Source organism: Pieris rapae, chromosome 10 (genome assembly GCF_905147795.1).
Source record: "Pieris rapae chromosome 10, ilPieRapa1.1, whole genome shotgun sequence".
Classification (NCBI taxonomy): Eukaryota; Metazoa; Arthropoda; class Insecta; order Lepidoptera; family Pieridae; genus Pieris; species Pieris rapae.
The window spans coordinates 5,952,719-5,968,719 of NC_059518.1; the positions used below are offsets into that span (position 1 = coordinate 5,952,719).

The 16,001-nt window shown below is 32.8% G+C and overlaps 1 protein-coding gene across 1 annotated transcript; it reads left to right on the forward strand.

Annotated features, from left to right (window-relative positions):
• Positions 1-102: 102 nt before the first annotated feature.
• On the forward strand, positions 103-15,462 carry LOC110991272 (enhancer of mRNA-decapping protein 4). Its single transcript, XM_022256586.2, has 23 exons — positions 103-364; positions 536-741; positions 968-1,056; positions 1,336-1,445; positions 1,668-1,816; positions 2,052-2,239; positions 2,919-3,031; positions 3,502-3,809; positions 4,293-4,387; positions 4,648-4,780; positions 5,237-5,343; positions 5,778-5,863; positions 6,553-6,623; positions 6,723-6,832; positions 6,955-7,084; positions 7,820-8,032; positions 8,729-8,864; positions 9,605-9,785; positions 10,616-10,781; positions 11,753-11,918; positions 12,074-12,179; positions 13,098-13,321; positions 13,454-15,462. Exons 1-23 carry the CDS (start codon positions 315-317, stop codon positions 13,641-13,643), a joined length of 3,327 nt encoding a protein of 1,108 aa, XP_022112278.2. The 5' UTR covers positions 103-314; the 3' UTR covers positions 13,644-15,462.
• The last annotated feature ends 539 nt before the right edge of the window (positions 15,463-16,001 follow it).

Below are 16,001 nucleotides of genomic sequence, written 5' to 3' on the forward strand. Positions count from 1 at the left end.
ATGCCATGATTTCCGCATCCTAAAAATAGGTTTGTAAAGTAATGTCAATGTCAAATTAAAATACGATTGGCATTGGGCTGGTTCTGGTATTTTAATTTTTATTTCTGTTTGCAATTTTAAATTTGCAATCTATGTTTGAAATTGTAGTTCGTGGTACTTTTCTTGTACTTGCTTAGTTTGTCATTTTGTCGTTCCCGAATTATTTTCTGAGAAACAGACGGCTTATTTAGTTTTGTTTCACTTTATTCTGTATATTAGTATATCATATAAAGATAAGTTTATTTATTTTCCATATTTAATGTGGTGAATACAAAATGCAACCGACAACCATGCATCCCAAACTCTCCGATACTACCCAAAATATGTAAGTCCCTAAAGTAATTTTTCCGCCACCCGCAAAAACACGATTTTTTTTGTAGAATAGATCTTATAGGAATAAACAGAAGTTTATAACCTTTTACTTGTTAAGTTCCTGGAAAATATTTTCGCTATTATAATAATAATCTATCAGTGTAGTAAAAAAAAAATTTTACAGTTCATTTGCAGAAGAAGATGATATGTGCAATGCTTTAGTCTTTGCAACTGATGTGGTGGTTACTACTAACATTGGTAACCATAATCATGGTAGCTCTAAGGTAAAACTTACAAATATTGTGGATTACAACTGGGAAGCAAAATTTTATCCTGGCCGTCTAATTGATGTGCATAACAGTGGGAAATATTTAGCTTATTGCATTAAACGTAAGTAAATCTTCAATTTTCTTCTACAATATCCTGTAGAATGCCCTATTTATTTACATAAAATGAACTAAATTAAGTAATTCAATACAAAAAATTCCATTTATTGAATTTTGTTGCAAGAATTCCGATTCCGAATTCCAGCTTCCTCATGAAGGTTTGTTCATGCTGAGAAAGATATATGTTTGCTTTGTCTTATAAAACATTTGGTTCTTGTATAACTTTTCAGCTCCAGTATCTGTGGATGGAATGGTTAGAGTTGTATACATGGAACCTGATATAAATGAAAGATGTCTTATTAAGGGTATGAAAGGAGAGGTAAAATATAATTTATTGTCACTTGTAATTGTTATTAATAAAAATCAAAACCAGTATTTCACTTCAAAGATAACCATAAGTTTTGCTTAGGTTGTATTCTTAATTGTAACATATTACAATAATCATCTCTTCTCATTTTTAATGAAATATTAAATTGTTACATTAATATGTTTTTTAAGTTTGATTAACATTTCTAGAATTAATAGAAACATAAGTTTTTATATACCCAATAATGTTTCTGGTATATAATTTTTTCCCACTTTTTGCAATATTTTTCAGGTCCAAGATTTGGCTTTTGCATTCATTCAGAATCAAGTTCTTCTTGCTTGTATTGATGAATTTGGGAATATCTATGTGCATGAGTTTATGTTTGGAGATGGGAGACTCAGGTAACTGAAATAAATTGTGTCAGCATAAGTTATAACTTTAATAGATTCCAATTATGATTTAATAATTTTTAAGTGATGTTTACCAGCTACTTATGTTTTTTGTTATGATTCTACAGTAAATAAATCATAACTGTCATAAACATACTATTGGGCAGGGCTGGGCAGTTCCTTGGTTTTTAAGAGTTTATTGAAGGTGCATGAATGACATTATTTCTTTGTTAGATCAACACTAATTGCGGAGATTCAAGAGGACACTGGCCTGGGGGGTTCTGCTCACTTAGTGGCTTGGTGCCCTTACATCCCTGACGAAGATGACGACTCCAGTGATGATGATGTAGCTAAGATGCTACTCAGCACGCATTCTAATGTTGGTATGTTTACCATACCATATTTGTTTATTGTTCCTTTAATGTATGAAATTGGGGAAAAGATTGTTTTTGTATTTTACGTTCTAACAAAATTGGCCAAATGTAAATGTCATACATAAATACACGTATCTAGATAAACTATATACATCCTTAGTAGGGGCACTTATGCAGTACTTTAAAAATTGATTTCAATAAATATAATATGTAATATGTTGAACTATTTATTAATCGTTTTCAGCTCGCATATGGAACATACGCGAAGTCAGTGCAATACCCGGTGGGGTTATCAAAGGTAAAGAGGCGTTAAATCGCGGCTTGGGACAGATAGCAAGTACACACGCTGCAGCTCTGCGTGCTGCTGCCTTCTCCCCTGATGGTACAGCACTAGCAACTGCAGGAGCCGATGGATATGTTATGTTTGCACAGGTCAGCAATTGTTAACAGTAAAGGATTTTCACAAATATTAATATATTTATTTTGTTTATTTATTTACACTTCGTTGCTAAAGAAATACAAATAAAACAAAATATATAAATTACAAGGGATGCAACGGGCGGCCTTATCGCTAACAAGCGATCTCTTCCAGGCAACCCTAGTAAGAATAGAAATAAATAAAAAAAAAATGATGGGTGCAAGAAGTGCAGAAGTTATATAAAAAACAAAATAAATTTATACTAAAATATAGAACCTTAATCTATTAGTAACTATATATATTATAATAACAAACTAAAACTAAAAAGCTAATCTTACAAATTCAAGAAAATACAGAATTACATTTACATTTACTAATATTATTATTTGTGTTATTTGTATTTCTTTAACAACGAAGTGTAAATAAATAAATAAATAAATAAAATTATATAATATAATGTAATTCACATTAACTTTTCACTGAAATTTATAAACAGTCGATAAAACAGTTCATGTAAAGGTTCTGTGCTGCCGTTCCCTCTTTTGCTCGGACGAATCGGCCGATGTTACTCTATCGTTTGTTCAGCCCTCTTGCACGCTCATACCAGGCATGACAATGAGTCATGTTTTTATTGTTTATCCATTTATAACATGTTATCACGACAAAAAAAGATGATATTGTTAAATTTTTAAGGTATGCATAGATGGATCAGATGTACCCCGTTGTCTTCATAAATGGCAGCCACATGATGGCAAACCTCTCACCTGTCTCTTCTTTCTGGACAACCGTAAAAATTATAATACTGAGTGAGTTTGTCATTTGTTTTTATCTTTTCTCCTTTTATACCTTTCAGATTTTTAGTAGTACCGATATAGAATACGTTAATTTAGCTGCATATTTTTTTGCTTTCGATTACTGTACATGCAGTAATCCTAATATTATTATTCATTTACTTTAACTTGTAAATATTCAGTTATATTTAGTTTTGGTTATTTTTTTTAACAAATTATGTACTTTTTCTGTTCTATTTACTTATTATGTTTTCAAATGACACTTGTTCATTATTTAAATTAATAAACATCCTTTTATGATTCCATACATTTTCTAGTAAAAATATTATTAAAAGTTTTAAATTTTTGATTCCATATGTTTGTCGTAGCGCTGTTTTACATATTTTCATTTATCGTATTTCTGATTATCCAAAATATACTTTTTTTAGTAAATTTCTTAATTCTAATGACATTATGTGTTAACTAACCAAAAATATAAATTACAGTGTCCAATTCTGGAAATTCGCGGTAACAGGCGCTGATAATAACACGAACATAAAGATATGGACTTGCAAAACCTGGATGTGCCTGCAGACGATCACATTCACCCCTCCCTTGGGCACAGATCTCCCTTTGAGTTTAAAGGCCCAATTGGATGCCAGTGCGAGCTATTTGCTACTAAGTGACTTTAAAACTAGAAGTCTGTATGTGCTCAATATGAAGAGAGACGATGAGGATAGAATGGCATATTGCAAGAGTGTTTCTGAGTTTTTGCTACCATATCAGGTGCTTGGGTTCTGTATTGTAGACGCTGGTGAGTTTTTAAATGTGTTTTTTCTTTTTTTGCAACATAAATGACTAATTCATTCATTCATTCATTTTATTTTTAATGGCGACTTCTGTGTCAATCACAATTCCGCCAATGTCACGTTCTAAGCATTATCACGGTGAGGATAGATTTGATGGATTGAATTAAATCTAAGCAGAGTTACCCAAAACAAAAATGACTTAACAAAAATATAAATGACTAAGAAAGAAATGTATTTTGTATTTGACGTTTTTAGAAGATGGCTTTTGGCTGATGGCTGACGGGATTTTTAACCATTGCTTTTATACCGATTTTTAAAAAAATTATAACTGACAACAGTTTATTTATGTAAATAACAAATTTGAACAGATGATTTAAACTTATAATCTAAACTTTAAATCTTAACTATCAGTGATATAAGCATTTAATCAGTGGGTGTGGGTATAGATTCCAGAATATATAGTATAGATTATAATTTATCGTCCACAGAGGAGCAACTAGTACAGTGTGAGTCGCGTTGTGACGATCCCTTCCACAGAAATGGATCTGCCCTCGACAACTCCCCTGCCGATTTTGATTTACATGTAAGTTATTTACTCTGTATATATTTTTGTATCAAAAATAGTGTCTCATTCATAATTTCAGTCTAATTGCGCTGATTTAACTGATTTCTTATTCATCAGAAATATCGATTGAAAGATTTACTTTCCCTCCTAAACAAAATTATTCAGTTTTTTTATCACATTATCTAAGGGATAACCATAATATCCTGGTTCTTTTATTGTTTATAACTACAAAATGTATGCAAAACTTAGGATGTTTATTATTTTCTTATCGTTTATAGGACAACGAGGTATGCACAGTAAATGATGCAGGTTCAAAGCGAACTAAAGTGCGACTTTATTTAATGCAACCCAAAGGTTTACAAGAGGCAAATCTTATATATACGCAACAACCCACTGAAAAACAATCAGACGGTAAGTTTTGTACTGTTCCATTTTTGAAACTTGACGGATTACAAACGCTCGTGGCGAATGTCATGTCAAGTTGACAGACAATTCTTTTTTTTATTTTTTTCTTTGTCTATTAAAATGTTGCTGCCAAGTTGATATTTTCTATTTGATTTTCTTGATAATCACTAGGTTTTTTTGTTTGAGGTCAAAGGTAGATATTTACGCGGATTCAATTTTCGGTGGTAGCTTATATTCATTTTTTTAATTTGTTCTACGCATCTAGTGGGTTGTCGGGACCTGATAAAATTCACCGATGAGAATCGCGTATAAAAGTTATTATCCGCTTAAAATGAAATTTGGATGGATAACTATCCATATCGGCGGATATCAGCTTACATGTCTCTCGGCTGGGTAAAGCATACCAATATACCAAGTTGTGTCAGACATATATGCAAGATATATTTTTTTCTTAATTATTAGATTCGGAAAGTTTAACGCTTGAAGAGCCAGTGGAAGAAGACGAAATTCCTTCAAATATCCTACAGCAACAAACACAACAACTCAAGAATCTACTACTTAGGTCACAGGTGAGGTTTTTTTTATAGAACAGGCTTACCTGATGTTAAGTGATAACGCCGCCCATGGTCACTCTCAATGCCATGGGGCTCGCGAGTGCGATGCCGGCCTTTTAAGAATTGGTTTTTGTCAACAAATAAATTTTAGAATATTATATTTATATGCTTATTTATTTCTAACCAGCTTAAAATTGGAACAAGAATGGGTGAAAGTACCTTCGATTGCTATGCAAAACGCGTATTTGTTACTCTGTCGTTGACGCATAGCGCATTTGACAGTTAATTCATTCCAAATCTATGGCTCAGAACAAAAACACCTAATTGTTTAAAAAATACAGGTCAGGTAATTAAATTATTGTATTATGAGAAGATATATAAAAATACATTTAGTATATCAAATCCAAGTATTGGTTAAAAATGTACTTATAAATTTACTGGTATTTCAGAATCAAACAAACAGTCTTATAAATCCTCGAGTGGAGTCACCTACTGATATGCCGCAGCTGAATCTTATGACGCCAGACGCTTTTAGGTAACATTAATAAATACCTTATTATAAATAGATCCATATTATAAATCATCCAGGTGCTAACCTCGTGTATAATTTTTTTATGTACTTATATCATCATTTCATCATGTATATCATGTTATTTTGATTATAAAGATATATCGGCGCCTATCAACTTTTAGATGAATGTTTTAAAATGTATATGAAAGTCTAAATATGGACACCAAAATTTTCTTAGTATAAGTACAGTTATTTTTAGCGTACACGTGTACCTAAATATATCATATATCGGGTACAAGTGTTCTAAATATATCATGTATCGGGTACAAGTGTTCTAAATATATCATATATCGGGTACAAGTGTTCTAAATATATCATGTATCGCGTACACTCGTACTAAATATATCATGTCGCGTACACGTGTACGTAAATATATCATTTATCGTGTACAATCTTATGTTACGTCACCCGTCGCCCGCCGTCGACAAGTTTTTGGTTTTGAGACAAAAATATATTATATAAATATATATTTAGAAAGAAATTCTTCACCTTTCAAAAGAAATCTAGTTTTCGCAATATTGCAAGGCTAGATAGCGAGTCTCCGCGTCCTACAGGTTGTAGAAACTGCGATACAATTTTTGTATCAATTTTTGAATTTATAAAACACTATTACACAAACAATTTTTACTAATTATTTTTATCATGGATTCTAGCTCTCCTGGTAAACGTGAAGAAGAAGATACTTCAGTAACTGTTCAAGATATCCCGCGACTATCAAATGCCGGTCAGCTATTTCAATTTATATAGAATTAAAATCTTACTGACTTTAAACATACTATGTTACTAAATTTTCGAAGTGAACTTCTAAAAATATTGTATACAGGTTGCGAAGAAGATGAGGTGGCCAGCTTCAGTTCTGCTAAGCAGGTGTCTGGTGGGTCTTCACCGAGTCGAGAAGTTCAACAAATTATGTCTCATAACGACTTTTATAAGGTATAATTAACACCTCTAAATTACAGTGGCCCACATTTGGACACTTCTCTGTATATCTCACAGATCCAACTTGTCATAGACTATGAATATAGTTTTAGCAATCAATATTTTATTGTATTTAGGATGATGAAGATGAATCTCAGTCGCCAGCAGTAGAAGAGGTGACCACAAACGGAACAGACACAATTTATCCAACTGAGTTATATGTTTCACCTGAGAAATCGCAAGCACCCGCCAAATTGACCCATAGCAGTAAGTAATATCGATTAAAGTGAATAGATCGGTACGAACTTTTAATAAAAGTAAATCTGTTGAATTAAAATAATATGTTTTGATATTATTACAATGTGGTTATTATATTAATTTATGGTGGAATATTCCTTCACAAGTAATCATTACATTGCATTCCACTTGCAAATTTCGATTTCTGGAACCATACCTAGTGCTTAACAAGAAAAAGGGGGAAAAATTACCTTATTGTTGCATTGTTGATGTGAAACATCTTTAGTCGCATGTAAAACCGATTTTTGTATATCATATAGCGTGGCGACGCGTCGCCACGCTATATGATATACAGTCCAAATGCAGTAGTAAATTTCGCATGAAAAATATTTAATGAAAATAATGTTTATTCAACAAATAGTCATCGTTATCTGGAAAAAAAATTATTTTATTTTATCATTATGACATATTTAGTTCCTATTAGTTCCTACTAGTCTGTACTTTTCTGCATACTACTTTTACAAAATAATGTCGATGTTTCACATCTACCAGGCGTCCTGTGACGGCTCATATTTTTATTGTATGACATATATGTATATGAAAGAAGCTTTAAACATTTGCTCAATTCAAATATCATGCCTTCCATAACAGAGTTACGTTATTGGATTTTGATTGGCCCTGATTTAGGTTCTAATGTTGGCAATATTTTTGGTCGGTTTTTGTATTTGTCTTGTACACAAAATTAAAAAAAAAAATTTTTTTCAGACAGCGAAACGTCATGGCCTCAAATTTCGTTAGCTCAAATCACGGAAGCAAACCAGCGTAAAGCGTCTAGCGATAAATCAAGCAGTCAATCGCTTTCCGCTCCGCTACCAGCTCCGCTAACCGCTCCACCACAACCTACAGTTGTAACAGTCGTAGATGAAGCGACTAAAAATAAACTGGAGTCTTTAGAATCTAAACTTGATAAGCTAACAGGTATTTAAAAATTATATTAAGTTTAGAAAATAAAGATTGACGGGTAACATAGGGACATATTTATTGAATTTTTAAGTTAGTCAAGTAAAATAATTTATAATAATGCATCGTCGCGAATACCTACTTATTTAATTTAACACTCATAGAGTTTTGTTTGTCATTATTAGTAAAAAAAATGTCTCATAGTTAATATTTTAGTGTTTTATTTGCAAAAAATAACTTATAATTTAACGATCATTAACACCCAGCCAAATAAGTGAATTGACTTCTGAAATAATTACGGATATTAAACACAAACTGTATCCATACCTGTTTATATATAGTTTAACTACATATATTAATAAAATAAGATATTTTTTCCATATAACGATAACTCTTTAAGAAAAAATTGGTTGCCTGTAAAGTCGGTATACGGGCGAAAGTTTTACGTGACAACGACTTTGAGTGGTAAAATAATTTTAATGTTTTTATGTCTGTCTCTCTCGCTCTTAGGCGGGCTAACCATGCCCGAGTGGAAGGGACGCGTGCCTCTCACTCGCTCTCATTGTGAGCGCATAACGTGAGCGGAGCGTAACGCAGTTTCTTGAAGTGTCACCGGGCAAACCAATTTATAAGACGTTGTCACGTCAATATAATATGCTAATAATAAAAGGAATCGTATATTTGTATTTTCCCCACGTCATGTCATGTTTTCAGATCTAGTAACCCAACAAGCGCGTGAATTACGTGCAATGCGCAATGAAAGTCGACCTGCGCGTGAGTTCGTAGAACAGGTGTTAGTCGAACACACGCAGAGGACCACCGCCGCCATAGATACAGCTCTGTCTAACGGGTATATATGCTATTTTTTTAATTTATTTGTGAATGTTTTGTGTTATCTGTATGTAAGAGTATCATAGCTTTTGTAAAGTTGTCTATTAGGTTTAGATTGTTCACGCGATCCGTGGATCTTCTAGGTTTTTTGAAAACAACTTTAATGTGGCGTCAATATCAAATTTAAGAATTGTTTGGTTATTGTTATTGATAAAACTAGGACTCAAGTCAATGTCTAGTTTGATAAATGTTGTTTAGATACGCGTCTTTCGGTCCGATAAATTTTAAATAGGTTTTAGTGTGAAATTAATATTAAAGTCTTGAATTAACGACTTTACCTTTTTTGTTACCTTGTGATATTATGTCCATGGGCGGCGGTATCACTTAACATCAGGTGAGCCTCCTGCCCGTTTGCCCCCTGTTCTATAAAAAAAAAAAAAAAACTTAGAAAACGAAATTCCACCAGTATCACCTCGACGTACGCCGTTCTACAACTGAGCGTTATTCAAGGCAGATTTTGCCGCGCACCACCACTTTGTGGAATCAGCTGCCCACTGAAGGTTTTTCCGAACCAATTCGCTTTAAGGTCTTTCAAGAAAAGAGCGTACCCATTCTTAAAAGGCCGGCAACGCACTCGCGAGCCCTCTGGCATTGAGAGTGTCCATGGGTGGCGGTATTACTTAACATCAGGTGAGCCTACGGCCCGTTTGCCCCCTCTATAAAAAAATTAAAAAATATACGAACATATATGTTATTCAGTTGGGAGCGCATATCTCGTATTGGTGAGTCCGCTAGTATAACAGCGGCACAAGCAGCGGGAGCGGGAGCGGCGAGAGCGTTGGAACCACTCGCAGCGGCCTTACAACACGAGCTGGCTGTCAAACTCACAGCTACGGACAAACTTCTTTCCGAGAATATTAATAAACTGGTTAATAATAAGGTAACTATCTGATTTGTGTTAGACTACAATATTTTTTATTTTATTTTTAGTTCACTTCTTAATTGGCTGTGACTATAAGGTAACGAAATACATTTACTGATCTCACAAACTTTTCTCCTTAGTTTAAGTGGACAAACGATCGTACCTTGTTGGTAACGATAGCTAAAGCTATCAACAAATACTGCCGATAATCTTCTAATAGATTACCAATATTTTCACAGTATTAATGAATATTTGATATTTTAAACATATGAAATAGATAAAAATCATATTTCATTGTCTCTAGTCTAGTATATATTGTGGCTAAATATAACTTGAGTTACAGAGATGATGTTAACTGGGGGGGAAATGTATTAATAGGAAGGAGGGGTAGGTAATGCCTGTAAATATTTAAAGAATATTGTCGGAAGAAGCGCGGCGGGTTTTCCTTGTATGCTGCAGCACTATCGTATATTGTAGGCTTCTAAACCTCTTCTAAACATAAATATATTATGCACATACATATTTGTTTAGTAATTTAAAGTAATAATAAATTTATTCGTTCAGAAGTACATATTTCCGAACGACTTAGGGTCATTCAAGAAAAGAGCGTTCCAATTCTTAATAGGCCGGCAACGCACTCGCGAGCCTTCTGGCATTGAGAGTGTCCATGGTCGGCGGTATCACTTAACATCAGGTGAGCCTCCTGCCCGTTTGCCCCCTGTTCTATTTAAAAAAAAATAATGAACGTCAACAAATAATTAACAATTGTATATTAGTGTAATAAAACTGTAGTATTGATTTGGTGGTTATCAATTGTGTTTCTCTATAGTCTGTATATTTATTTGCAGACCGTAATGGAACGTCTAAGTGTGTCCATAGCGTCCTCGTTATCGGACATGGTGCGTACGTCGTTCCGCGATGCATTGCTAGAGAGCGCTGTTCCCATGATAGAGAAAGCGCACGCGCAGATATTCCGACAGATAAATCACACATTTCAAAATGGGACTAAGGAATGTAAGTATAAGATGATATTTTCATGTGTTTAGATTACATTTATTTAAACCAAAAACTTGGCAAATTTATTGAATTTAATTTAATGTTTAAAGAAATTTATTTAGTTTAGAAACTTAATATGTGTACGAGCGAGATACACGTCGCTATTAACCGTCCCAATTTTAGTCTACTATGTTCACTCTAACATGCATCTTTAATGCCTTTTTGAATTTGTCAAACGCGCCAATATTGCGTTAGACGGTAATTGATTAAATAATTGCACACCCTCATACCGAATTCTTGAAATAATTTGTACGCGGCTTCGGCAAGATAAGCAAACTCGCTCGACGAGTATTGCTGTGTATTTGATTTTTTAAATGATAAGCTACTATAGAGAGATATATTTTTATTAAAATACAGGTACTATAAACATATAGTTGTATATTTTTATACAACATTTTGTATAAAAATATACAACTATTTGTATATAATTTGTCTTAGGGTTTCAAGTAAATTTCCAGTCTGGCACCCAAGTGTCTTTGGCATGTGCTTCATAAAGCAATACTCGAACGTTACATTGATTTTTTCCTTTCAATAAATTATCAAATTTCTATTAACCGTGAATACTAATATTTTATTAATATGGCCTTATTGCTCTAAGTGTCATATTGATCATATTTCTGCATATGATACCGTTCATTTAACTACAAATCCTAGAAGATTACGTAAAAATGAATAGATAACGTGATTGTAGCTTAATATGCGCTCTGTATTTGGAACCGAACATAAGCTCTAAAATGTATCGTTTCAATAACTTTGTGTGTTATCAAATTGTATGAATAGTCGAGTCGATTGAACTGTCAAAAACCGAGATTATCGTGTTGACGTATACGAATACTCGACGTAACTATCATTAAGTAAGTACACGTATGTACTTAGGAGACTGTTTGGAAAAAATATTTTCATAACCTAACATAATAAATATATTATAGTCACAGCGAACACAGAGCAAGCGGCTCGTTTAGCAGCAGAAAGGGGTGGGGCCGCTGCCGCCAATGCCTTACGAGCATCTCTCGAACAACACACGGAGGCTCTTGCTAGGGCCACGCCCCTGCAGCCTCAACTTTTTGCTGCACAGTTGAAGGAAGTCGCACATAGGTAGGTCTTGTGTGAATTAAAACAAATATTAAACATAAGGAATGTTTAAAAAAAATAGTAGCTATTTATTATTTAAAAATCTTTGCAATCAGACTATCACCATATATATAATGTTACATAAGAATGTACAAATAAAAACTAATTGATTTTCTCAGTGTTTTGGAGAAAGAAATGTCTTGGTGGCGTGATCAAGCAAGGAACGTGGCAGTTCAAATGTCACGTGCTCAAACACCTGCCACGCCCTCTGTGTCTGACAGACAGGTAAGAATTGGATTAGTTAGTCTAAATAATTAATTATTAAATAAAATATTTATCACATGACAAGAACGCGCACCAAAAAACTTCGTAGAAGATGTTTATGTAACTTTACTTGGTCAATGTATTCTTGAAGCCTTGTTGTATGTACAAAAACATATAAGCGATTTTAAAACAAATGGTGACTTTCAGAAGTATAATACTCGCAACAGAACTAATTTGAGTAGGTCAACTAATCTGAACCAAGCTTCAGAAGATAAACAACTTCTTATATGGAAATTGTATTCGTCATTACAACGAACTCCCACGCGAAATTGCATTATCATAAAATAAATTCTAAGATCTCGTTAAAAGTGATTTAATCAATAAAGCTACGTTTGAAGAATATTTAAATGATTCTAATCCTTGGAATTGATTTGCTTAACAATTTGTATGACTGAAAACTTAGCGATCAAAAACAGCGGTGAAAAATTTCTTGAGCTACTTACGCCCTTTTCTGACTAAGACTGATAAGTGTACTTGTGACCTATAAGACTATTTTGATTTAGTTTGAGTTTGAATAAATATATAATAATTAATGACTCTATAAGCTCCATGAGTATTCTTGTAGATTATGTGATTGGAAGATTATATTAAAACTAAATTTGATAAAACAAGATATCTTTGAAGCAAATCAATATTTATTTTCAGAAAAATTTTCGAAATGCACCAAGAAACTGTGTCCAAGAGTCCTTACCTTTTTTATTAAGGGTACTGTTTTTACTTTGAAAATATAGTTGTATTTTAATTGCATATAACATAGAGCGGATATTTCTGTGTAGAAAAAATAATTTGTGTCAGATTTATATGTAGTGGTAATTAGTAAATAAAATGTGCTTTTTTTAACATGCCAGTATATATTTATTTTTCTTTGACTTGTTCCAGCTGCAAGTTAGCCAAATTCAGCAATTGTTATTAAATGGCGATGCAAATGGGGCCTTTCAAATGGCTTTACAAGCGGCAGATCTAAACTTGGTAGTAGGAACTTGTAAGAGCACGGATCCGGCAAATATTTTCGGCCCACCGTGCAAATTGAAACAGCCCGTCCTCCTTTCCTTAGTACAGCAGCTGGCTGCCGATATGGGAAGAGACACACATATCAAACTAAGGTAATTAATTTTGGTCCTACGAGCCGGAATATGAACATTTCTTCAAATTCCAAGAAATAACTTGTCTGTAGTTTAATTTATTTTATAAATGTGTCAGGAATTAATTTTTAATTTCTTGTGTTCACTTTACAGGTATATAGAAGAAGCCTTAATGAATCTGGATACAAACAGCCCGGCCACTATAGAAAACTTACCAAAAGTGATACCAGGGCTACAGAAGAATATAGCAAACTTCCTCAATGCTAATCCTATCCATGCATTGACGCGACAGTTCAAAGTTCTTCTGATGGCTGCCGAATCACTGAATAAGTTCTGTGCCTGACCGTGCTGTCATTGTATTTGTGTCAGACATTGACTAAAATGGACATTCAATCAACGCTTACGGGTCTAGATTACGTCAGAATCATATTAGCCAAGAACCTGTTTTTCTTCTGACAGCTGTATGTACACACTCGCTCTCCAAATATGTCCAAAGCTTATGCATATTAGCCTTCCCATAAATACCGAAACAAAGAATAAAAAATGTTTCTATTGCAAATAACATTTATTACTTTTGTACTTTTTATAGTGTGTTAGTTTTTTAAATGTTAAAAAAATTAAAAATAAAAAGCCTATTCGAAGTGTTCTACATTGACTGCAATACAGTCCTTAAAGCTTTGAGGCCAGTTATCAATATAAGTACGCACTCTTTCCATGGGAAAATTCTTAATTGCCAATCGTACGGATTGTTTTAGAGACACCAAATTATGGTGGTGTTTAGAGCAAGCAGTACTCTCTAAAATCGACTATAAAAAATAATCCAGCCGATTAAGATCGGGAATAGACGACGTCCAGTCTTCAGCTCTGATGAAGTCCGCAACATTCGTCTCAAACCAAGACTGCGTAAACCGAGCTTTATGACCTGGCGTCTTGCTGGGAGGACTTTAAACATTTTTCTGTGACCTCCCTTTTCATACCGCTTCAGTAGTTTCGATTTTACCAGCCTATTCTTTTTTAAATTATTATCAGTTAATAAATGACCAGTACGTCTCTTAAAAGCTCCAAGTTATAAGTCGTCTTACGCGCGACACGATTCTAGTTCTTCATCTCCGGAGAAATTTTTAAATACCAAGTGTTCAAAATCGCATATTTGACTCCATACCTACTTTGTGTAATGCAATCACAGGGATTCAGTCCTTTTTATCACCCTAATTCCTTTTTATCAAGACTCTTAAGACTAAGTGTTTCTAACTATAAAATTTAGAGCCCAGACCTAAATATTTCCACAACAAAGTGTGAACGAGTGTGACATACATTATTTCAGTAACTGAACAGTTTCTTGTCAAAATGTTTTTGATCTATATTTAACTTTTAATGTTATGTAATACAATTTAGTTGACATCTTAAAATAATTTTTTAATAATACTAAAATTTTCAAGTAAAAGTTTCATTATTGATCAAAAACTATGATTTAATTTTCCCGTAAGCAGTGTTGAATAGTGAAAATTAATGAAAATATGGATTCAGTGAATTATGAGTGAAAAGTGATTTGATGTAAGATTATTTTGTTTTCGTATATATAAATATAACTATTGTGTATTAGTCTGTTATATTTTCAAATACACAAAGTATGTGCTATGCAATAACATAGGTACAAGAATTTGTATGAAGCATAGTGAGGAATCAAAACATTTTACTACCTATAAAAAAAAGTTAGTTAACCAACTGGTGTCTACTTCATATAGGAGTGTATTAAAATATTACTTTGCTTTAATTTACTTGAAAATGTAAATTATTTATATTTTTCAATTTAATTCTGTAATATTATTATTTAATATGCTATTATAATAGTTATTCCACAACATGGTCTAGGTTCCAGGCTTTTTAAAAAAAAAGCTGCTTGCGTAAATCTAGTTGCTTTCTTTTTTCTTTTTTTAAACCTTATATTGGAATACTATAAAAATATAACACAATTGTAATAGTTTAAAATAAAAGTAAGATGATTTATTATCAATGTTTTTAATTAAAATGGTATGAAGAATTGAGCATAAGAAGGTAATTTTTTTTTTGTAATAGTAGGTATTATATTATATAAGACTGGCCATGCTGTATGTGTAAGTAGTATTTGTTGGACAATTAATATAAAAATATCATCGTTAACAGTTAGTGTTTTATTATCAACAGACTAAAATCAATACATTTAAATTAACTAAATTTCGTCGATTATAATATTATTTGTTATTCAGTGGAATATAAATATAGGTAAATAATAACCGAACATTGATAGCAAGTCTTCAAATATCTGACAAGATATACCTAATTAAAATATATACCAAAGTGCAAATAGACATGATACATATTTATCTTTAAAACTACTAAATCAATTTTGATGAAACTTGTATTGTCCCTAGGTTCCAATATACAAAAAACGTATCAATATAACTTTTAGTTTATTTGTGAGAAATTTTTGGATAAACATCCAGGAAATATATGACGGCAGCTTTGAAGCCTAAGTGGATCTGCAAACTCCCATAATTAGGTGGCTAATTTCAACTAATCTGCGAATAAATGATCACCTCATTTTTGAAGCCGCATAAAAACACATGCCATTAAATCAATTATGCGCGTAGGTGCAGTAGTAGACTAGTGTATTAATTTTTTTTTTGTGTGCGTGTGTAGAGTGTGTAAGTGTAATAAATTT

What these genes read in the sequence shown, in the direction of transcription:
- LOC110991272 (XM_022256586.2), top strand. Translation starts at nt 315, where the DNA reads ATGCAACCGACAACCATGCATCCCAAACTCTCCGATACTACCCAAAAT. An exon ending in CACTGAAAAACAATCAGACG is followed by an intron (nt 4,781 to 5,236) that starts GTAAGTTTTGTA and finishes CTTAATTATTAG; the next exon opens with ATTCGGAAAGTTTAACGCTT. An exon ending in GATACAGCTCTGTCTAACGG is followed by an intron (nt 8,865 to 9,604) that starts GTATATATGCTA and finishes TATGTTATTCAG; the next exon opens with TTGGGAGCGCATATCTCGTA.